The 22,265-nt window shown below is 29.9% G+C and overlaps 2 protein-coding genes across 7 annotated transcripts; both read left to right on the forward strand.

The window, feature by feature from the left end:
* The first annotated feature begins 240 nt into the window (after positions 1 to 240).
* Positions 241 to 17,556, forward strand: LOC130894492 (reticulon-1-A). Of its 6 annotated transcripts, XM_057801364.1 has the most exons (6): positions 276 to 1,121; positions 3,253 to 3,381; positions 5,793 to 5,828; positions 11,200 to 11,616; positions 12,311 to 12,416; positions 12,518 to 17,556. In XM_057801364.1, the coding sequence occupies exons 1-6, from the start codon at positions 380 to 382 to the stop codon at positions 12,570 to 12,572; spliced, it is 1,485 nt and encodes a 494-aa protein (XP_057657347.1). In that variant the 5' UTR covers positions 276 to 379; the 3' UTR covers positions 12,573 to 17,556. The 6 variants fall into 6 exon arrangements, with proteins under 6 accessions (XP_057657348.1, XP_057657349.1, XP_057657347.1 ...); XM_057801365.1 differs by lacking the exon at positions 3,253 to 3,381 and having other exon boundaries at positions 241 to 1,121; XM_057801366.1 differs by lacking the exons at positions 3,253 to 3,381; positions 5,793 to 5,828 and having other exon boundaries at positions 267 to 1,121.
* Positions 17,557 to 18,658: 1,102 nt separating this feature from the next.
* LOC130893674 (acetylcholine receptor subunit alpha-L1-like) lies at positions 18,659 to 22,265 on the forward strand. Its single transcript, XM_057799953.1, has 8 exons — positions 18,659 to 19,021; positions 19,430 to 19,623; positions 19,681 to 19,790; positions 20,160 to 20,382; positions 21,371 to 21,539; positions 21,590 to 21,742; positions 21,798 to 21,967; positions 22,020 to 22,265. Exons 1-8 carry the CDS (start codon positions 18,949 to 18,951, stop codon positions 22,245 to 22,247), a joined length of 1,320 nt encoding a protein of 439 aa, XP_057655936.1. The 5' UTR covers positions 18,659 to 18,948; the 3' UTR covers positions 22,248 to 22,265.

The raw sequence follows: 22,265 nt of genomic DNA on the forward strand, positions 1-22,265 counted from the left end.
TATCAAGTTTTATATTCGTGGGTTACATCGATTTCGTTAATTATTGAATACGACGTAAAGTATGGTTCACATTTTAATAAACGTAATACAGTTTAAAACTGAAGCAATACACTTGTTTTTTTATAATTATATAAAAAGGGTATCAACATAGAAGCGTTCAATTTGACACTTATAATTACTCGATGTTTCGCAACAAGAAGTAACTGTTTTGTGTGTAACCAATCAGATATCGGCAATTTGACGTAACACGAAATTTGTTGGGGGAGTTTCAAGTTTGGAGCCGAGTTCGAAATTAGTTTACAGTGGCGAGTGATATAGAAAGAGGTAGGAATCTTTAATATACACAATAAACGGTGCTCCTGATATTTTTTCTTAAAAAATGGAACATTCTAAAGAAACTGAACAAGGATTGTTTAATATAAAAAGGGAAGTGGATTCGATGGATGATTTCGAACATTTAGAACACGACTCGAGTCCATTACAGGATTTATTGGGTTTAAAATCGGACAAAGAGGTGACAGCACCTAAAACAGTTCATGAGATCAATAACACGCCCAAGACCGCGGTGAGTGATAAAACCGGTGGAGCTGATTTGTTAGCCTCTTTGGAAGAACCTTTAATTCCAGAAAAAATGAATAGGAATTTATTAGAAGACGATTTTCTTGAAAGCGAACACAACAAGGATAAATTGGATCAATTCTTACATTCTCCTTTCGACCACGGAGATAACAAATTATCGTCTGCAAATCTAATAGAAGCCGAAAAAGTGAGTGAACCGCAGAAAAAGGAAGTTGATCAATTTTCAGATTTCGAACAAAATGTCAGTGATTTCAAATCTAAATTACCTGAGGATACGTTCAAACCTGAACCTACTTCAACTCCGCCGGTTCATCCAATAGAACCCGAGATAACTGTAAGTCCGAGTGTTCAAGTTCCAGAACGTCCAGTTACAAATGAACCAGAAAAAACTATACCTACAGCTACGGCTCCAGTTGTGGAAAAAAAAGTGGAAATTCAAGAAAATATAACGAAAAATGTTATAGCAGATAAACCGGCTGTAGTTACACCGGCTAAAATAGCTCCCACTGACGCTGCAGCGATTTTTTGTCAAATGGGTTTAGGTAAGTAAACATTTATAACTAAATATATTAAATATCGTATATATAAACTAGTAAGTTATGTTTTATTTGTAATATGAGTGGTCAAATATAATCTACAGATATGTTTAATACCTCGTTAACAATAATTAATAATTGTTTGGTTGTTAATGCTTTTAATATTTAATAATGAATCTACTATAAAAGGATTAGGGAATTATCGTGTACATTTGCAGCTTCCCTTTAATTTAATTGTAAGAAATTTATGTTTCATGCCAGATGATTTAATTCAAGGTCAATGATTCACCTGTTTTATATTTGTAGATGATCAAATTTTATAACAACGAGACTTGCATGTTGACAATACAATTTAAATTCTAATAACTACCTTCAACATCGAAATTATCTAACAGAAAAGTTATGAAAACGTTTATTTATACGAATAATTTTGGAAATAACCTCAAAACTTTTATGTCAATCAATAATATTTCAAATAAATATATTTTCATCGTTAAGATTTTGTGTCAGGCATGTTTTGATGTTTAAGTTTCTTTTCTCATTTTGTTTTTATACTTTAATTTAATTCGAGTTTTTGTTTTCGTTTTCTATATACGAGGGTTGTAGACAATGTTTCCGATCTCTATATAACGACGTCAGTCTATATATGTGGGAAATATATTTGGGAGGATCAAAAACTGAGATAAGCAGTTCCTGTATGAAAGTGAGATTGAGATTATAGACTATCGGTGTATGAAAGAATGTCTATATTTAGGAAAAAAGGGTTAGCATGACTGGAAAAGTTAAAAGGCAACTTAGTTCAAAGTAAAATGGAAAAAAAAGTCTGTTAGGTCGGAAAATTTTTAGACAACCCTCGTAGTTTGAGAAAACGAGTTTTTCTGCCCAAATTTCTGTATTTTTTCACTTTTAAATATCAGTTTTGTTCGTAAGATAGGGGTGAAAAAAATTACTAAAAAGTTTGTTTTTAAATGTTGGAAAAATGGTTAGAGTTAAAAAAAAATCAAGATCAAAGTTGTAGATCTTTTAATTTTACACAAGAATGGTCGTTTCAAGTTTTTTACAAAGTTAGGTGGCTATGCAACTTTTTTTCAAAATTACTTATAGCAGCAAACACTCTAAATGATGAAAATAATGAAATAATTCGTAAGAATCGGTTTTAGATCTCTCCTAAATCCACCCCTGTGTGATGTATACGTGAGGGAACAACATTTAATTTATTTAAAATAAAATTTTTATCACGTATTTCAACAAAAACACTAAAATGATTAAAATAAAAGAAAATTTATGTTTAATTCGTAAAAATCACTCTGAGGTTCATCCCTGTTTTCTAATAATTATCATCTAATAAGGGACGTATAAGTAAGGGATTATCTAATTAATGTAAGCTACAATTTTTATTACATATTTAGTCTATAAACACTCTGCATAATAGAAATAAGAGAAATTTTATTATATATAGTTGTGAAAATCAATCTTAGATCCACCCCTGTTTAATAAGACAAACCTAATAAGCAAAGTATACGCCAGGGGCGTTATCTAATGATCCTAGATCCACCGTATTTAGTCTATAAACACTCTATATAATAGGAATGAAAGAAATTTTATTATCAATTTGTGAAAATCAATCCTAGATCCATCTCTGTCCTATAGAGAAAATGCCCAATTCGTAAAAATCAATATTATATCCACTTCTGTCTCAGGAGTCTAATATATTTACAATTTTTATAATCTATTTAGTTTATAAACACTCTGTAAAATGGAAATGTATTTATAAAATATTATTTCATCATATTTAATTAAATTCTTTTTTATCAATACAAAGTCTATATTGTCTTAATCACTTGGAGTTTGTTCTTATTGTCATAGTACCACGTCGGGTACTTAGTTTAATTTATCTCGGGTCGATATAAACACCGACGCCTGCTCAGTTGTATACAAATTTATCCGGTAGGTAATTTTTCCCCTATTACGCATACTCCATCCTGTAAGTTCGATCAACACGGCACCGTGAAATATTTTAAATCGTATTTAATAAATTCGTGATACGAAGGTACCTTCAATAACAAGGTTAGGGTGTGGATTGTTTTGATTTTTGTGTAAAAGTGCATCTTATAATCGTATATATAAATGTCTGAAGATTTGAAGAAGATGGCTAACGAAGTCGTACAAGACGTCATTAATGGTGTTCAAGAAGCAAACATATTAACCGGGAACGACAAAGAAACATGTTGTCAAAGATCGTTGCTTTGTGTTTTATTCAATCCCAGTACGTATTTGTTTCAAATTTCATTATTGTGGGTTAAATTACTTGTAGATAACCTTGACGTTTATTATGGTTTAACACCTAGATATTTCGATATGGGTAAATTCCACAGATTTAGATCGCATTTAAGCGGTTAAGATAAAAAAAAATTATTTTGAAAAAGGTTTTCTTTTACATACTTTTTTTGTATGAGATAAAAGTTTTAATTGTTAACTGTAATGGTGGTAGGGGAAATAACAACTGGGCGTAATTTATATATATATACAGGGGGTATAGGAAATAACAACTGGGCGTTATGTATATTTACAGGGGGTATAGGAAGTAACAACTGGGCGTTATGTATATTTACAGGGCGTATAGGAAGTAACAACTGGGCGTTATGTATATTTACAGGGGGTATAGGAAGTAACAACTGGGCGTTATGTATATTTACAGGGCGTATAGGAAGTAACAACTGGGCGTTATGTATATTTACAGGGGGTATAGGAAGTAACAACTGGGCGTTATGTATATTTACAGGGGGTATAGGAAGTAACAACTGGGCGTTATGTATATTTACAGGGGGTATAGGAAATAACAACTGGGCGTTATGTATATTTACAGGGGGTATAGGAAGTAACAACTGGGCGTTATGTATATTTACAGGGCGTATAGGAAGTAACAACTGGGCGTTATGTATATTTACAGGGGGTATAGGAAGTAACAACTGGGCGTTATGTATATTTACAGGGCGTATAGGAAGTAACAACTGGGCGTTATGTATATTTACAGGGGGTAGAGGAAGTAACAACTGGGCGTTATGTATATTTACAGGGGGTATAGGAAGTAACAACTGGGCGTTATGTATATTTACAGGGGGTATAGGAAGTAACAACTGGGCGTTATGTATATATAAAAATTTATGTGTGCAGTGCTACATATTTGTAATATTGGATAAAAGTTGATAAACAACAAATGGAATTGAAATAAATCAATTTAAAAATTTTTGTTTCCGTTAATTGTTTAATTTGATATATAATGTGAAATTAGTTACAATTCGATAGATATACACACGGTTATTAGATGAAACACTATTTTCAACTAATTTTTTTTTTCTATTGTGTACAAAAAATTGTCCTTGTAATAAAATTCAGTGAATTGAATTACGTAATATAGAAAAGGAAATCTTAAGTGTTATCAGTAGAATTTTAAATCATTAACCTGTTGCTAGGACATGTAGTATATGGTTACTAATTGATAATGAACATAAATATGCAAAAATCGAGAATACGTGCAATGTAAAATGGTAAAATTCACTCATGTGCAAAAAAATATGTATTTTTCTTAATAAAATCTTGAAGTTATTATTATTAGCTTCCTCGTTTATCAACTCTGGGGCTTCACCAGGATCACAGGCTTACTACCATCATTAAAATATTTTTACTGGTAGATCCCATTGCTACTGTCGTAGTTTTTGTCGTTCATTTTGCTTAAAAATTACAATTCTAGTGGAGAATCTATTTATTTTTTTTATCTACCCTTCTTATTAGTTCATAGTTGTTGTTACTTGCATTTTTAATTCTGGACGGTTGGTTAGTTAGGCCATTGAGCACATGGGCCTTCAGATAGGATCGTCGTGCCCCGCTTGACTTTACCAAATGCCGAGGTTCGTTGTCTTAAACCTTTAGGCTCGCCCAGAACCTCGCTCGTGCGAGCGCTCGGCACTCCGGATCTTCCGTGATGCACATAATATCGAAATGGCGTCTTAGATGGCAGTGCCCTGTTAGAAATCGGATTGTAGTAACATTTTGATGTTGGGATCTACCATTATGCTGTTGAAAACAGATACGTAACGACCACGGGCGTTAAGTGGAACGTATCTTATTTTGTATGTTGTCTTTATTTATGTGCAGTGACCTTAACGACGTTATTTTATACTTAGGTTGACATAAATCGAGATTCTTTTACAGATTTTTTTTTATATAGAAAGGAGGTTATAAAAATTTTTCTATTATCAAGGTTAGTTAAATTTTTTTATGGTATTTATGGTTTGATAATCTTTTTTACAAACATTGCGATGTTTGTCCTACATAAATATTTTATTACTTGGAAAAATTGTTATTGATGAAAAAAATAAATCACATATAACTAAATCGGGGGATTTAGAGGACTAAATTCTCGTTCTATCTTTACTCACATTTTTTGCATGCTGTAAATTCTAATAATAATTCAAATTTTCACTAATTTCTGTATTTATATAAAATGATGATATAAGAGATACGTAATTATGTATATAAAAAAATAATAATTTCGGTTTCTCATTGTGTATATAATTTTGAATGTCTTTATGTATCTTTGAATGTCGGTATATTGGTTATGTTCAATTTTCTTAATTTTTTTACCAACATCTGGCTTATACTAATATTCTTTTGTAGATGCATGGTTTAATCCTGAAAAATTGGATCCCAAAGGTGAGTGTAATGTAAATTTGTACATAATTATACTGGGTGGAGCGAAAAAATTCAAAAAAAAAGTACGTAATTTAGAATAGAATCGTTAAAATTGTGGAAATTTGTTAATTTTTCATTTCCCACATCAACTCCTTGGTAAAAAAATGTCTAGATTGTAGTATTGGGGTTGGGGGCTGCTAGAGCAGATTGTGTTTACAAAGTGGTGCTGCTAGACCATGACCAAATGAAACTATCCTGATGGAAATGGAAAATTATCATTGTCACTTCTGGGGTGTAGAAAAAATCCCCCTGTACGCAGCCCAAATTCTATCTCAACTGGCCTACAATTAGCCCGATTTAACCTTCATAGATTTTTTTTGGATTGACAGACGATAATAATCATACGCACAACTGTTTTGACACTAATGAACGACTGGGTGTTTTTGAGGTTATGTTAAAAGGGGAAAATTACTAATAGATGAATTTACATGTCTTCTAATCTAACCTATACCACATTTATCAACTATTTCGTAAAATCTAATTAAAATGTACAAATTTACGAGTTTACCGACCAAAGTAATAAAATATCTTGTATATTTAAAATTAATTGCGGAAAATGATAATTTCAGTATGTTTATAATGGAAAATAAAGTTGGTTACGGTGTTTGCATTTTTAAACGTTAATGACATCATTAAAATCACCTTAAACTTATTGTTTGCAAAGACGTAATTTGTTTGTTGATGTTGCTATACAATATATGTATACAGTGTTGCCAAATCTGATTTAAATACGACTGTGTATCAAAATTTTTCGTAATTACATAACGTAATCAAGTAAATGATTATTCAAAAAGAAAAAAAATAATGGGGAAACAATAACTTACGGTTCATGAACAAAAACTATACAGAATTGTGAAAAAAAATCGGAAAAAGTCAAAATACAATAAAATTTGAAATTGTTACCGTAAATCAAGACGTTGGTACATTTATTTTAAAAATTTAAAATTTTTCGCTGCAATTTTTGTTTTGACAAACTGTTTATGAGTCATTTATAAATTTGAAAAAATATACTTCGTCGATCTCCCTCGTATCTAACGATGACTCAACGTGATTAAATGTAATGACTCGGTCAATAAATTTTGCAAATAAACATAAATTTTATCTTCATACTTCGCTGGAGAACGATTTAGAAATATTTAGAATTGTAATAAATATACGAGGTGTGTGAAAAAAATAATGAAATATTTCACTGACAAGACTTAGGTCATTGACCTTTGTATGTCTTTCAGCTGTTTAAATTGCGATATGAGAAAAACTCAAATTATGATTCTTATTAATTTTCTGAAACAATTAAAAAAAAACATTCATTCAAACTTAATTTTTATAACTTCACACAAAATTTTTTCTTATGATATCGCTAGCTAAATGAAAGTAACTAAGGGAATGAATCGGTCTAGTATAAACACGACGTTGCCGGATGGCCTGATCCGTTTCCAGTAGTATTTATTTTTTTTATATTCCTCGTATTATTAGGATCATTGGAAGAAAAATATATTTTTTTCGAGATATATCGAGGAAAATAATTTATAAAAAATATTTGTTTTTCTATATTCTGTTTCAGAAAATTTTGAAAAGCGGTTCTATTTTTTCTTATATATCAACGATTTAACAATTTTTTGTTAAATGTCATAGATTTTCACAGTTTCAGTTATCCGATTTTCTATCAAGTTCTATTTTTGTATTATTTTCACGTTGCCAAACTCGATTAAACAGAATCTTTCAGTTTCAAAATATACTTTAAGTTCATTGGCCTTATTCTCCTAAGAAACGCTCATGTTTTACAATCATTACATTCTGATTATAGAAAAATATTTCTATTTTTAGAAGCCTTGTATATTTTATCGCATTTTCTGATGCAAAATTTACAAATGTATCTAACTTTGAGCTAAGTAGTAAATAACCAAAAAAATATATATTTTAAGAAATATTATAAACTTGACAACTATGTAAATAAGTCGTATATTACAATTATGGCGACTCTCTATGTCTCTCTCTCTCTCTCTCTCTCTCTCTCTCTCTCTCAAGTCACAAAATCGTTTTATTATAATAAGATATAATAAATCTTCAATATACATAATTTTTGGTGAAAAAACTTGAAAAAAACGCATTTATTTGTATTTTTTGCAAAGTTACATAAAAGTTTGTTTTTTTTTTTAAATCACGAATCCCTAGACATCGTCCGTTAGGCTAGACGTAGCGAGTCACAATAAATATCGATTTTCCGCCATTATCTAGGAATTATCTCATTTGACGCAGTCGCGTTTAGCTGCGCCATTACCCGATTTATTTATTTACCTATAAACTCGATTTTTCCAACAAATATTCTTCCTTACGTCCCTACAAGGAAGATTGAAAAACAATATTTTTAATCTAAAATAATATTCAGCTGTTATAGTGTATTCCTATCAAATCGTTCGTGGAAATATAGATTTGTGACTTACGGGCTTTTTGCCAATACGAATAATCTGGGTACTGAAATTTTCGTAAGAAGGTTTTATTAGTAGTGAATGGGATAGTTAAGATGGACACGCTGTTGGAAAATTTAATGCAACGAGATCAACGTGAGTTTTGATACAATTTTTATTTTAACTCAACGTGTGTGTGTGTGTGTGTGGGTGGGATTTAGAATTCTATCTATACCGACCGGTTTTCGCTAGTGTCGTATCGATGCAGGTCTCTTCCTAGGTCCTAGGACTAGCGAAGTCGGGAGTATTTTCATGGAATTGTGATTTTTTTTAAGTGATTGCCTCATTGGATACGTGTTTTTTTTGAAAAGTAGGTTATAATTTTTTTATGATTACCTAATCAGATTGCATGCGGATATTTTTAAATTCGCTTATCCCACAGATGAAATCGTCTAGGATATACGATGTAACATACCATTGGGATATTTTTATTATTTATACAGTGTTGTCATATTTCTCATAAATATTAATCAAATGGATAAAATAGTATTTAAATGGATTGTAATTCGAATGTAGTTATGAAGCATGACATAACGGTGGTAATTAATTTTAAAAATGCTTAAATTAAACAGAATTAACGAACTATTGTTCGTTAATTGACTTATTAACCAAAGTATAACGTCTAGAAGAAGTGAAACGTGAATGTAGTAACGTTAAACAAGCAAAAAAATAACTAACAACTCGTAAATCAGCTGCTATTTATATAATTTAAAATATTTATATTGGTATAGTCAGTTTAGCGAGAAAAGTAGAGTATCTAATTGAAAGCAATAACAATAAGGAGTCACGGGGTAGATTTTTTTACATTATATTTATTATCCATTTGTAGTGAGGTGTGTGTAGACATATTGTACCGCTATTTACTCCTAAAATTCTATTTTTTGCTCCATTTTTAATTGAAATATGATTTTTTCCAAAAAAAAAATTATAACCAAACCGGTAATGAAAAAAATATCACTTTACGTTATAGTTTATTTATACCACTTTCATTTAGGTGCAATTGCTTTGCAATTTAATATAATTTAGTGTAATGAATCACGAAAATATGAAGCCTCTAAGTACTTTTCAAAGTTCAATTTTACTAAATATCTCGGAAAATATTCATTTTAGAAAAAATAGTTTCAAACAAAAAAAGAAGCTCATAAAAAGCTCTACAAAAAGGGTAATATACATTTTTTACGTAAACCCATTTTTTTTGGCTGTTGAGAGCCAAAATATCTCGACAGGAGTCGAATTGACCAATCTAACCTAAAAATTGTTGTCTTTGAAGGAAGTTAGGTTAGGTTAGAAAATGGAAAACCAATTGTAGAACCAATAAATTGCTAACTAGTATCAAAATTAATTAACAAAAAAATTATAACTGTATTTCTAATACAAATATCAATTTTTCATATTAAATTTCTGGATACGGATAATAAAGCCATCTGTTGCGAAAATTGAGGAGAAAGGGACTTTCCTACCCTGAAATTGTTATAATCTCGCATCGGTTGCCCTTGACCTTTATTGACTCAATAATATTATGTTGTATTTTATTTCTATTTGGATAATATGATTTGTGTATAAAAACATTTTGGCTATGATAAAAAAAATAAATTATATTTTTCGGAACACCTCGTATAAATGAAAAGATAATACAAAGAAATTAAAATAAATACCTGCTTCGTAGACACACACTTGTGCCACGTTTCTTCCCAAGTGGAACCACGTTGCCGTATCGAATAAATTTAACTAGATAACGTAAGTAAATTAAAAAAAAAATTAACACATGTTTGAAAATCAGTACAAAAACTACTTATTAAATAAATGGAATACATAAAATAATTTAATAAATTGATATATTTTTTTTACTATATCCTATATTCTTTTAATTAAATTTTTATTTATATGATATGATCGTCTTGCAACGAATGTAATGTTTGGCAACACTGTTGGCGATAACTGGTACCGAAGCTAAGAGAAAGAGAGTTGCTTAGACATTTCACTTGTATTTTAACTAATAGATTTTATTATAACACATATGTTTATGTGTATTAGAACTTGATTTCAATTTAATCGATTTTTTTAACTAAAACATGGGTCGGAAACAAAATAAATATCAACAATACGTGTCTGAGGATTTACCTGAACGAGGTCCCGGTAAGATAATTCTTTTAAACTTTTTAATCGTATTTCTTTCTTCATAGTAGTCACATTTTCTTGAACATATGGCTGACATGTTGTGATTTTATTTTCGGGATATTGAATCATTAAATTTATATATTGTTGTACCAAAACTAATTATTTATATCGTAATTGTTGAAACTTGATTCATGAAACTTTGAAATTAATTATTTATTGTTATAATTATATATATATATATATATATATATATATATATATATATATATATATATATATATATATATATATATATATATATCATTCATATAAATTGAATATATATGTATGTAATTTATGCCGATTGTTCCACGCAAGAACTTGTAAATTTGAAATATGAATTCATTCTATGTTAGAGATCATAATTGAAACATATCTTGTATTATGATTTATTTGTCTTAATTATATATTTATATGACGAGTGGGTAGAACCAGCTTATCAACAATAATTTGAAGTAAAATGTTAAAGTAAACTAGTTAAAAAAAAAATAGGTTGGTGGATTTACAGATCGCTTACGATTCGCTGGTGTGCTGGTGTTCTGTAGATCAATAGAATTCTATTATAGTTTGTATAGAGTTGGGAATTTCCATTGGCACTTCAATGAGTTTCAAAATAACTGTTACTTTTAAATTGACATAGATGCAGACCGAAGTTTTTTTTACGTAATTTTTTCTTGTGTAAATGCTTATATATAATTTTTTTTTTTTAGTGGAGAGTCTGATCTACTGGCGCAATCCAAAAAAATCCGGCCCAGTTTTCGGTGGTGTCCTCGTCGTGCTATTGGCGCTGACTTATTTTTCTTTAATCAGCGTTGTAGCTTACCTTTCGTTCTTCGCTCTCGGCGTAACCGTAGCCTTTAGAATTTACAAAAATATCGTACAAGCCATACAAAAAACGGGAGACGGACACCCATTCAAGGAATATCTCGAATTGGATATATCGTTATCTCAAGATAAGGTTAATCAATTCACCGCTGTCGCGGTTGCGCATATCAATGCCGCCATATTCGAACTCAGGAGGTTGTTTTTGGTCGAAGATCTAGTCGATTCCATCAAATTTGGAGTTTTATTATGGACTTTAACTTACGTCGGAGCTTGGTTCAATGGAATGACACTAATTATTATCGGTGAGTTTTTTTGTTGACGTTAGCTCGGAAATGTGAAGATTGGGAGGGGGTGATATCGATAAGTTTGTAGTTTTTCTTCATGTGAAAGTGTTTTTTGATCGTGGAAATGTCTTTATGGCATCATGGTGTTCCGTTGCCAAAATTTATGGTTTTTGAAGTCCAGGACCATTGTGATAATCGGATCAAAATGGATGGACTGGACTCTATGAAAGCGATCAGTAACGGCGATAACCGGATCCGAAAAAGTTCCCATGGAAGGAAAAATTCATCTATTGAAGAAGATGTAGCTGGAACGAAATAAATTCAAGGTTTAGAAAGCGACTCTTTGGAAAAAAACCTTTCTCCACAAATAAATGGAAGTTTGATTCAAACGAGAACCTGAAAATAAGTAAAGAGATTATAAAAGTTTTCCACCGTCAAGTATTTTTCTTCAATATGGATTTCCACATGCGTTTTACTAAATCTTTGACAACAAACTTGTTTGGTTATCTCCAATGTATTCGAAATCGACGTTTTTTATCGTGGGAAAACGACGAAAGTTCAAAATGGCGTTAAATCCGGCGAATAGGGTGGCTGTGGTAATACCTAAATCTTAAAGACGGCGAAAAAATTGATTATGCGGTGCAGCGCTGCCATGAGCAGTATCATTCGAAATCGATATTTAAATTTTCCATTATGTATTTAATGATTTCAGGTTGGGTAGCGTTATTCACTCTTCCAAAAGTATACGAAGCTAACAAGACACAAATCGACGCCAATCTGGAAGTGGTCAGGACAAAATTGGCCGAAATTACCACAAAGTAAGTTTTTTTTTTTCGTCTTTTATCAACATAGGCGGAGCATTTGACGGAACGCGCTTGCTTTACCAGAATTGTGTGTAATCTGTTCTTTTGGTTTTCAGGATAAAGGCAGCTGTACCAGTGGGCAAGAAGGGCGAGGAGAAGAAGGAGCAATAAATGATTGGGGGGAATCTTGCATAAGACGAGAACTCATATGTACTATACATTAATTTATTATTCCATTCAAAATGTTCTTATGTAATTTTTCCGAATATAATTAGTGTACATATATATAAGATGTTATTTTAACATTTTTTTTTTAAATTTTATTTTCAATGTTATTTTTTTTTGTAATTCATATCGATCGATATGAATTACAAACTTAATTTTAAAAAAAATGTCTACTATAATTTTTTGCTTTTTTTTTTAATAATTTTTATTGAATTTGTTAAGTGTCAATGTTGCTCAAATCCAACAAAAACGATTTTATTAATAACTCGTTTTGTATTTTAAATTTAAGAGCAATTTTGACAATTAATTTTCCATCGAAAGATTCGTTTGTTGTTTGGTTGACGAATTTTAATAGTAAAACGATATATAAGCCCCTGTTACCAAATTGGAAGGTAAGGCCATGCTATCAGTGGAAGGTAAGGCCCTGTTTGTTGATTAGAAGGTGAGGGCCTGCTATATAAGTCTAATGAAGTTAAATTGATATATCTATTATTTATTCATTAGTAGGGCTTTTTGGATTTTTAAAATTTTTCTAATTCTATCGTGATTTTTCAATTTGATTTATCAGGATCTTTTGGTATAGTCTTAATAGTGGAGGAATTGGACTTTCGGATTGATTTCTATCGTTAAGCGTGTTTTAAAACTGGTATTAAACTAAATAAACGCAAAAATTCTGGTTGTTAAAAAGATATTTTGAGGTATTTTTAATTTATTGATATTCTCGTGAAAGTTGTCTACTTCCTTAATGAGTCACAGAAACTAAAAAAAAAATCAAAATATTCATTTATGACTAAAGAATTCAAATAACTTTAAAAGTACTATAAAAAAGTTTTCTCCTTACTTCCTTGATGAGTCACAGAAACTGCAAAAAACTTTGAAAAAAATTGTCAAAATCTTCATGTATAACTAATAGATGTTTCAAATGTCTATGAAAGTACTGTAAAAAAATGTTTGATCCCTTGATGAGTCCTTGAAACTTGGAAATGATAAAAAATATTTAAATTCTTCATTGATGAGTCACCAATTACTTAAAAATAGTATAAAACAAGTAGAACTCATTTATTAATATCAATGACTTTGGAAATACAATAAAAAAATGTCTACTCACTCCCTTGATGAGTCACAGACAGTTCAAAAAACTTTGTAAATTCTAAAAAAAAATATCAAAATCCTTATTTATGACTAATAGAGGTTCCAAATGACTTTGAAAGTACTGTAAAAAAATGTTTGATCCCTTGATGAGTCCTTGAAACTTGAAAATGATAAAAAATATTTAAATTCTTCATTGATGAGTCACCAATTACTTAAAAATAGTATAAAACAAGTAGAACTCATTTATTAATATTAATGACTTTGGAAATACTATAAATATGTCAAAATTCTCCATTGATGAGTCACAGACAGTTCAAAAAACTTTGTAAATTCTAAAAAAAATGATCAAAATCCTCATTTATGACTAATAGAGGTTCCAAATGACTTTGAAAGTACTGTAAAAAAATGTTTGATCCCTTGATGAGTCCTTAAAACTGGGAAATGATAAAAAATATTTAAATTCTTCATTGATGAGTCACCAATTACTTAAAAATAGTATAAAACAAGTAGAACTCATTTATTAATATTAATGACTTTGGAAATACTATAAAAATGTCAAAATTCTCCATTGATGAGTCACAGACAGTTAAAAAAATTTTGCAAATTCTAAAAAAAATAATCAAAATCCTCATTTATGACTAATAGAGGTTCCAAATGACTTTGAAAGTACTGTAAAAAAATGTTTGATCCCTTGATGAGTCCTTAAAACTTGGAAATGATAAAAAATATTTAAATTCTTCATTGATGAGTCACCAATTACTTAAAAATAGTATAAAACAAGTAGAACTCATTTATTAATATTAATGACTTTGGAAATACTATAAAAATGTCAAAATTCTCCATTGATGAGTCACAGACAGTTCAAAAAACTTTGTAAATTCTAAAAAAAATGATCAAAATCCTCATTTATGACTAATAGAGGTTCCAAATGACTTTGAAAGTACTGTAAAAAAATGTTTGATCCCTTGATGAGTCCTTAAAACTTGGAAATGATAAAAAATATTTAAATTCTTCATTGATGAGTCACCAATTACTTAAAAATAGTATAAAACAAGTAGAACTCATTTATTAATATTAATGACTTTGGAAATACTATAAATATGTCAAAATTCTCCATTGATGAGTCACAGACAGTTAAAAAAATTTTGCAAATTCTAAAAAAAATGATCAAAATCCTCATTTATGACTAATAGAGGTTCCAAATGACTTTGAAAGTACTGTAAAAAAATGTTTGATCCCTTGATGAGTCCTTAAAACTTGGAAATGATAAAAAATATTTAAATTCTTCATTGATGAGTCACCAATTACTTAAAAATAGTATAAAACAAGTAGAACTCATTTATTAATATTAATGACTTTGGAAATACTATAAAAATGTCAAAATTCTCCATTGATGAGTCACAGACAGTTCAAAAAACTTTGTAAATTCTAAAAAAAATGATCAAAATCCTCATTTATGACTAATAGAGGTTCCAAATGACTTTGAAAGTACTGTAAAAAAATGTTTGATCCCTTGATGAGTCCTTAAAACTTGGAAATGATAAAAAATATTTAAATTCTTCATTGATGAGTCACCAATTACTTAAAAATAGTATAAAACAAGTAGAACTCATTTATTAATATTAATGACTTTGGAAATACTATAAAAATGTCAAAATTCTCCATTGATGAGTCACAGACAGTTCAAAAAACTTTGCAAATTCTAAAAAAAATAATCAAAATCCTCATTTATGACTAATAGAGGTTCCAAATGACTTTGAAAGTACTATAAGAAAATGTCCCATCCCCTGACGAGTCCTCCAGACTTCCATTGATGAGTCACTAATATTTTAAAAATAGTTTAAAACAAGTGGAATTCATTTTTAAGTATCAATGACTTTGGAAATACTATAAAAATGTCAAAATTCTCCATTGATGAATTAACAGAGACTTGAAAAACATCATAAAAATGTATACTTCCCCATTTATTAACCAATAGATATTTTCATTGACTTTGAAATCAAATTTCTCTATAATTAATTCCTGTTGGTAGCCGAACATCTTCTATTTTTTTTCGAGCCTAAATATCATTGAAATCCATAAAATTCCCCCAGTCCCATTTCCGTTTTTTGGTAACGTCTCGTTTGGAAGGAAAAACAACAAACGAATTATCGATTAATCGATTATTGAAAATCGCTCGTTTTAGGATAATTTTCGAATGAATCGGTACGTGGTTTAAACGATTTTGTCGTCTCTATATGTGATGCTGTAGTTTAGTGAGCACGCGAACCGCATTAAAATCAAATTTTTTTTTCCGTTGATATTTTTAAAGTTGAATTTATTAATTGATATTTTATTGATACGGTGTTTTAATACACACCTCATATAGATATTGAAATTGTGTTAGTTGAATAAAAAGAGGGTGGATTAAGCCGGCGACACACTGCGCGGCTTTTGCCGGATCAGGACGAAAAATAAAACGAAGTAGCCGTGTCGCTGCAAAAATATTTAAATCGTTAAAATATCATAATAAGTGTTGTTATAGTTATTTTTCCCCATTGTTGGCTACCATTTTTCCTAAAAATAATTCTTTTTTATCATAATTTCGTTTGTTTTACGATATAGTGTCGTTTAAAATTTATGTTACTCAAATTTCCTAAAATAAAATGAGAGGATTAAGCCGGTGATACGCTACGCGGTTTTTGCCGGATCGTACCAAAAATAAAAAGAGCGAATTAAGCTGAAATTACACCGCGCGGTTTACGTCGGATCGTACGAAAAAAAAGAATTAAGCTGATAATACACCGTGCGGCTTTTGCCGGATCGCACAAAAAAGAGCGAATTAAGCTGATAACACACTATGCGGTTTTCGTCGGATCGTACGAAAAAAAAAAGAGAATTAAAAAGGAAAAGATTTCAGTCGGTGACACAGGCGCGGTTTTTGCCGGATCGTATTAAAAGATAGATCCAACAAAAAAAAAGGGAGAATTTAGTCGATAACACACCGTGTGGTTTTTGCCTGATCACATGAAAAAAGAAAGAATCAAGACGGTCACATAGGCGCGGTTTTTACCGGTGACTTATTGCGCAATTTTACCGGACCGCATTCAAAAATAGGGAAAATCAAGCAGTTGACACACGAAGCGGTTTTTACCGGACCGCATTAAAAAATAAGGAAAATTAAGCCGATTACACACGGGGCGGTTTTTACCGGATAGTACTAGAAACAATACGAAGTAGTTGTGTCGCTGCAAAAATATTTTTATCGTTAAAATATTATGATACGCATTATTTAAAATTATTTTTTATATATATAATTTCGGTTTTTTACGATATCGTGACGTTTAAAAATCATATTTTCCATTCTTCTATCATCAATGAAGTAATATCACGTGATCGTGATTTTATGACAGTTCAGTTTCGTTAAGCGATCTCGTGTGAACGACCCTTTATCGGCGACGATTCCTCGTTTATTTATCCAATCATTTCGATCACTTCAGTTCGGTTATGTCGAAATAACTGTCAAAATCGAATGAAACGAAATTTGGTAACCTCACAATTTTTAAGTTTTCCTGCACTATAACGAGATAAAAATTATATATTTTTAAGTAGAATTTAAAAAAATATATATATATATACGAAAATTTTTAATGTCTGAGTGGAAACAGAGATTGTATCCACTATATATATTAATATAAAAGGTTAATGCCCTCTCGTTTATAATTTGGAAGAAAATTTATAAAAAAAGAAGAATATTTGATATGTCAAAAATGAAATTTATTTAAACTGTTGCGAACTTTTATATAGCTTTGTATAATTTTGCTTTCGAAATTATCATTAAATTGTTTATATCTGCTTATCTGTTGGTTTTATTTATTAAAAACAATCAGCGTGGGTGCGTGTATGGAGATATCTGTCAAAACCATCCTAGTTATCGACCTTAAAATTTCCGCCACGAGAATATGCATTTCCGAATAAGAACAGCGAATAATAAACTCTATTAAACCATCTAAAACATTTTTAATTCAAAATTAAACTTTATTTGGTTTTCTATCTACATTTCCATGAATTCATTTCCCTACGTTTTTTTTTTTGAATAATTCGTTTCCCTCAAAATTCTTATTCACAGACTATCAATTTAAAAAATGAGATCACCCCACTTTAAGTGAATTTGAAACATGGCGGTAATTCATTAATTAAAAACCATAGAACTACCAATAATATTAGGATCCGATAATTTACACGGATTTAGTTCTTTGGTTTTGTTATGTAATTTATTTGTCTATGTTACAAGACACAAAGTCGGTAAAGAAGAAGAAAACATCTTTATACGAATATTTCTCATTCTATTTTGGTTGTTTGAGAGCAAGTTTTTCGAAATTTTAATCAAATTCATAGTTTTTATATAAAAATCCACCAGGGTGAATTAGAATAGTGATTCAAGTGTTGAAATATTAGTAATTCCATTAAACATAAAATTGTGTAGCTTTCAGTTGTTCTAACTGTAAAAATAAATATTTAATAATCACTTTTCACGGGTAACTTATTCTATATTTATTCACATTAACTACTATTAATTCTAAATATATAAAATGCTACAAAAAATTTTGATAAACCACAAGGTTAAAAACATGATAATGGTAAAAATAGTTGGAAGAAACGATTTTTTCTAATAAAAAGAACAAGTTTATTATGTTCTGGATATTTCACTAATGAATATTTTAATAAAATCTAAGTTAAAAGTTACATACTTTTCCTTCAAACCTCTGGCACCAAACTTTTGTTTATAGTAGACGTGATGATTTTACTTAAAATTCAATGAGAGTGTCTAATAAATTAGTGAAAAATAAAGTTAATAGAACACATTAAATGATGCTATTAACTAGGCAACAACAAAAAAATATGACGAAATTAACTTTGCAGTAGGAATTTGTTCAGTTTTATTAAAAAATTATAAGTGTACGTTTTCACGAAGCCGCCATATTGTGCATCCATGTCTACCTATAGCACAGAGTCGGTTTCATCTACCCGGTAAGATATTAAAAAAAATTGTTGACTATCCCAGTTGCAACGAGTATGATACAAAGAAATAAAATCATTGGAATTAATTCAATATAGTGGGAGAGAAGCGATAAACTCTACAGACAGGAAATATTTATCTAATTAAACTCTATTCAGATGTTTTTGGTTCTTCTCCTAACTTAACAATCACAGTTGGAAAGTGTTATAGGCAAAATAAACACTGCTAAATATGATAATATATTTATCAATATTTTTATTATTCCATTTTATTGTGTGTGCTAATTCTGGATTTACTACAACAAGTAAGATTACCTACGTTTATTAAATTTTGATGAGTTTAGAAAAATAAATTATGAACGTGCTAGGAGATGGCGTCTTTGAAATAGGGGGCGTAAAAATTGAGATATCAACAAAAAGGGTTCAAAAAAATTTGAGAAACAGTTTGAGATAGGAAAAATTCACTTTGGCAAACTATTATTTTCAACTTTATATATATAAAAAATTGTACAAAACCAATTTGTAATAATTTTGAATCTATAATCTAGAAAAATTATATTTGATTATTATTTTACAAGAAAAAAGATGAGAATATACTACCTTATATTATTCTGAGATACAGTAGTATAAAGTTGAATGACTTACAGTTAGAAAAAATTAAAATGGCACTTTTAATTTTATCAAAATAAATTTTTAACATACATTTTTTACAGAATTAGGTCCCCAACCAATTTGGAACGCCACCCATACCGATCAACTACGTCATGATCTTTTGCTCAATTACGATAAATTTTCAAGGCCGGCCCAGCACTATAACGTCACGACAGTGCGATTTGGAATAGTCATAAGACACATAGAATTCAACGAGTTTAAATCCACTTTAACCGTTTACGCTTGGTTAAGAATGGTGAGATATATTTTCACGCACGCGAAATTTATTTGTATCATACAATTCTTATTGAAGGTGTGGAATGATGAAAAATTAAAATGGGATCCCTCTAATTACGGCAACTTATCAACATTACATTTGGCCGAACACGAATTATGGCAGCCTGATATTTATTTATATAACAGGTAGGGGAGACATGTTCGTGATCACGATCGGTGATAGAAACATAGATAAAATAAGAAAATAGAGTCTTGAATTGTTAGTTGCGTTCTTTGGTGTACGTTAATTCGAACGTAGTATTGCGTTTAATTATTTCCATAGAGTTAATAGTGGGTCCAAACTGATTAAAAAGATCATTGTACCACTTTCAACCTCGTTTCTGATTGGTGTTCTATATATAGAGTAGATATTAAAGATGCAATTAGAATAGTGTAAAAAGAGATGGTATATCGACGTTCTTTTTATATCAGTAGTTGAACAAGCCCGTTCTCTATGATTAATTCACGAATACTACATTATAGATAAGAATTTTGTGTAATTTATTGTCGTTTTAGTGCCACTAGTACGGCGGTTAATCAATTCGGCAACACGCATTTTTTAGTTTATCCTGACGGTAAAGTTTTGTGGGTCCCTCCGACTCAATTAACGGTTCTTTGTGGTTTAGATTTAAAAAATTGGCCTTTCGATAAACAAGAATGTTACATGAAATTCGGATCGTGGACTTATAGCGGTGATCAAATCGATCTATTGCATTATGACGATAATCCGGAAGTAGGGGTAAGTTGTAAATAAATTGTTTAAATTCAAATTTCCCGTGGTTTTTATTGGTATTTCGGATTTATTTCTATGGATTGAACACAGAAAATAGGAGTTGTCAAAACTTATTGTACATGGAACGCGATGTTCTACGGAAAAAGCCGAATAAATTATTTTTGATAATTATATACAAATTCCTATTGTTTTTACTATGAAATTGAAGTATTGGTATTAAAAAGTAGAAAATTAAGAAAAATTTTTTTTTCAATTATTGATTGAATAAAATACGTTTAATCCTCATAATAAAGTTATCTTCTTTTATGAATGATTAAAGTGTCAATTGAAAAGTTCAAATGTATCGTGAGGTTATGTTTTAATATTGTAAGCAATAGGAGTTTTAACGTACAAAATAATATAAAATGTGAAATATAACTAATGATTAATTTTACGATAGAATTAGGGAAAAAAATAATTAAAAGTACTAGAGGATATAAAGGAAATAGAATTAATACAAAACAAGCAGTTGAGGATGCATAAAATAAAGGTCGGTTCAGAAAATCGCTTTATTAATATAGGTGCAGAGAAATACAGTGGAAAGCACAAAAGTATCAAAAATTTTTCATTTCACAACTTTTTCTTTATCAAATAAAAAAAAACCTTCATAAAAATGTGTTGATCATTTCCCAGTACCTAATATGTATCGCCGATTTATTTTAAGGGATATTTGCCTCATTAAAATATTAATATTAACTTTAAACTCTAAAAATAATTCTCTGAACCCGAAATAAAACGATGTAACAAAGTACCTGTTTGTTTAAAATCTGTAATAATAATGACAAATTTTAATATTGTAACCCCATTGTTTTCTATTGGAAAAGTAAGCATTTAGTGTACAAATGCCTGTAGATATTTTGGGGTAAAAATGCGTCTTGGTACCTGATTCTAAATGTGTAGAAGAAGTCCCAGTTAATTCATACTTTGATAGGGAAAGTATTCGTTTTATTTGTAGCTAGAGTTAATAATTCACAATTCCGAATGGGAAATAACAAAAGTGTCTCAAACTAGAAGTGAACGATATTATTCATGTTGTGCTGAATCATATCCAGACATAACTGTAAATATGACCTTAACAAGAATATCCACTTCCTATAAATCAATAATAGTCACACCGGCCTTCGGTTCGTATATACATAAATGTTTTTTCTTAGTGTAATGTAATATTTTTTAGTTGTGATTATTTTAACGATGTTAAGTTTTGGTTTACCCCCTCAGGCAGGAGAAAAAATTATATTAAACGCTTGTACTGCACTGATAGTTTGTTTATTCACGTTATATTTCACACAAAAACTTCCTCTAATGGGGGCAGAAACTCCACTGATAGGTAAAATTAATTGGTTTCGTATAATCTTCACATGATGATTTAATAAATGTTTTAGTGATGTTTTACACTAGTAGTTTATACGTTATAACATTTTCCATGGTCGGCTCTGTGATAGTCATAACTTTATCCAGAATTCGACATTCTACTTCGCTTCCGTGGGTCATTAAACAACCCCTAACTGGGAAATTTGGGAAATTATTAGGACTAGATAATTACATTGATCAGGTGAGAAAAAGTACTGTATAAGGAGCGTTTCGTTAAATATGAATTACTTTAGACGCTTACCCAAAGTCACGGTGTTATGGTTGAAGAAATGAGAGAACACCAAGGAAGCGAATTCGATGATGGAAATAGCGACGATAACCACATTATTAAATCCCATTTACATCAAAACAAACCGAATTTACAGAAAGACTGGATACTTTTAGCTGCTGCGATTGATAGAATATCATTTGTTTTCTATTGTTTGCTATTTATCGTATTATCTATTGTATATTCATTGTAATAAATAAAAAATATGTTA

The sequence above is a fragment of the Diorhabda carinulata genome, chromosome 5 (genome assembly GCF_026250575.1).
Source record: "Diorhabda carinulata isolate Delta chromosome 5, icDioCari1.1, whole genome shotgun sequence".
Taxonomy (NCBI): Eukaryota; Metazoa; Arthropoda; class Insecta; order Coleoptera; family Chrysomelidae; genus Diorhabda; species Diorhabda carinulata.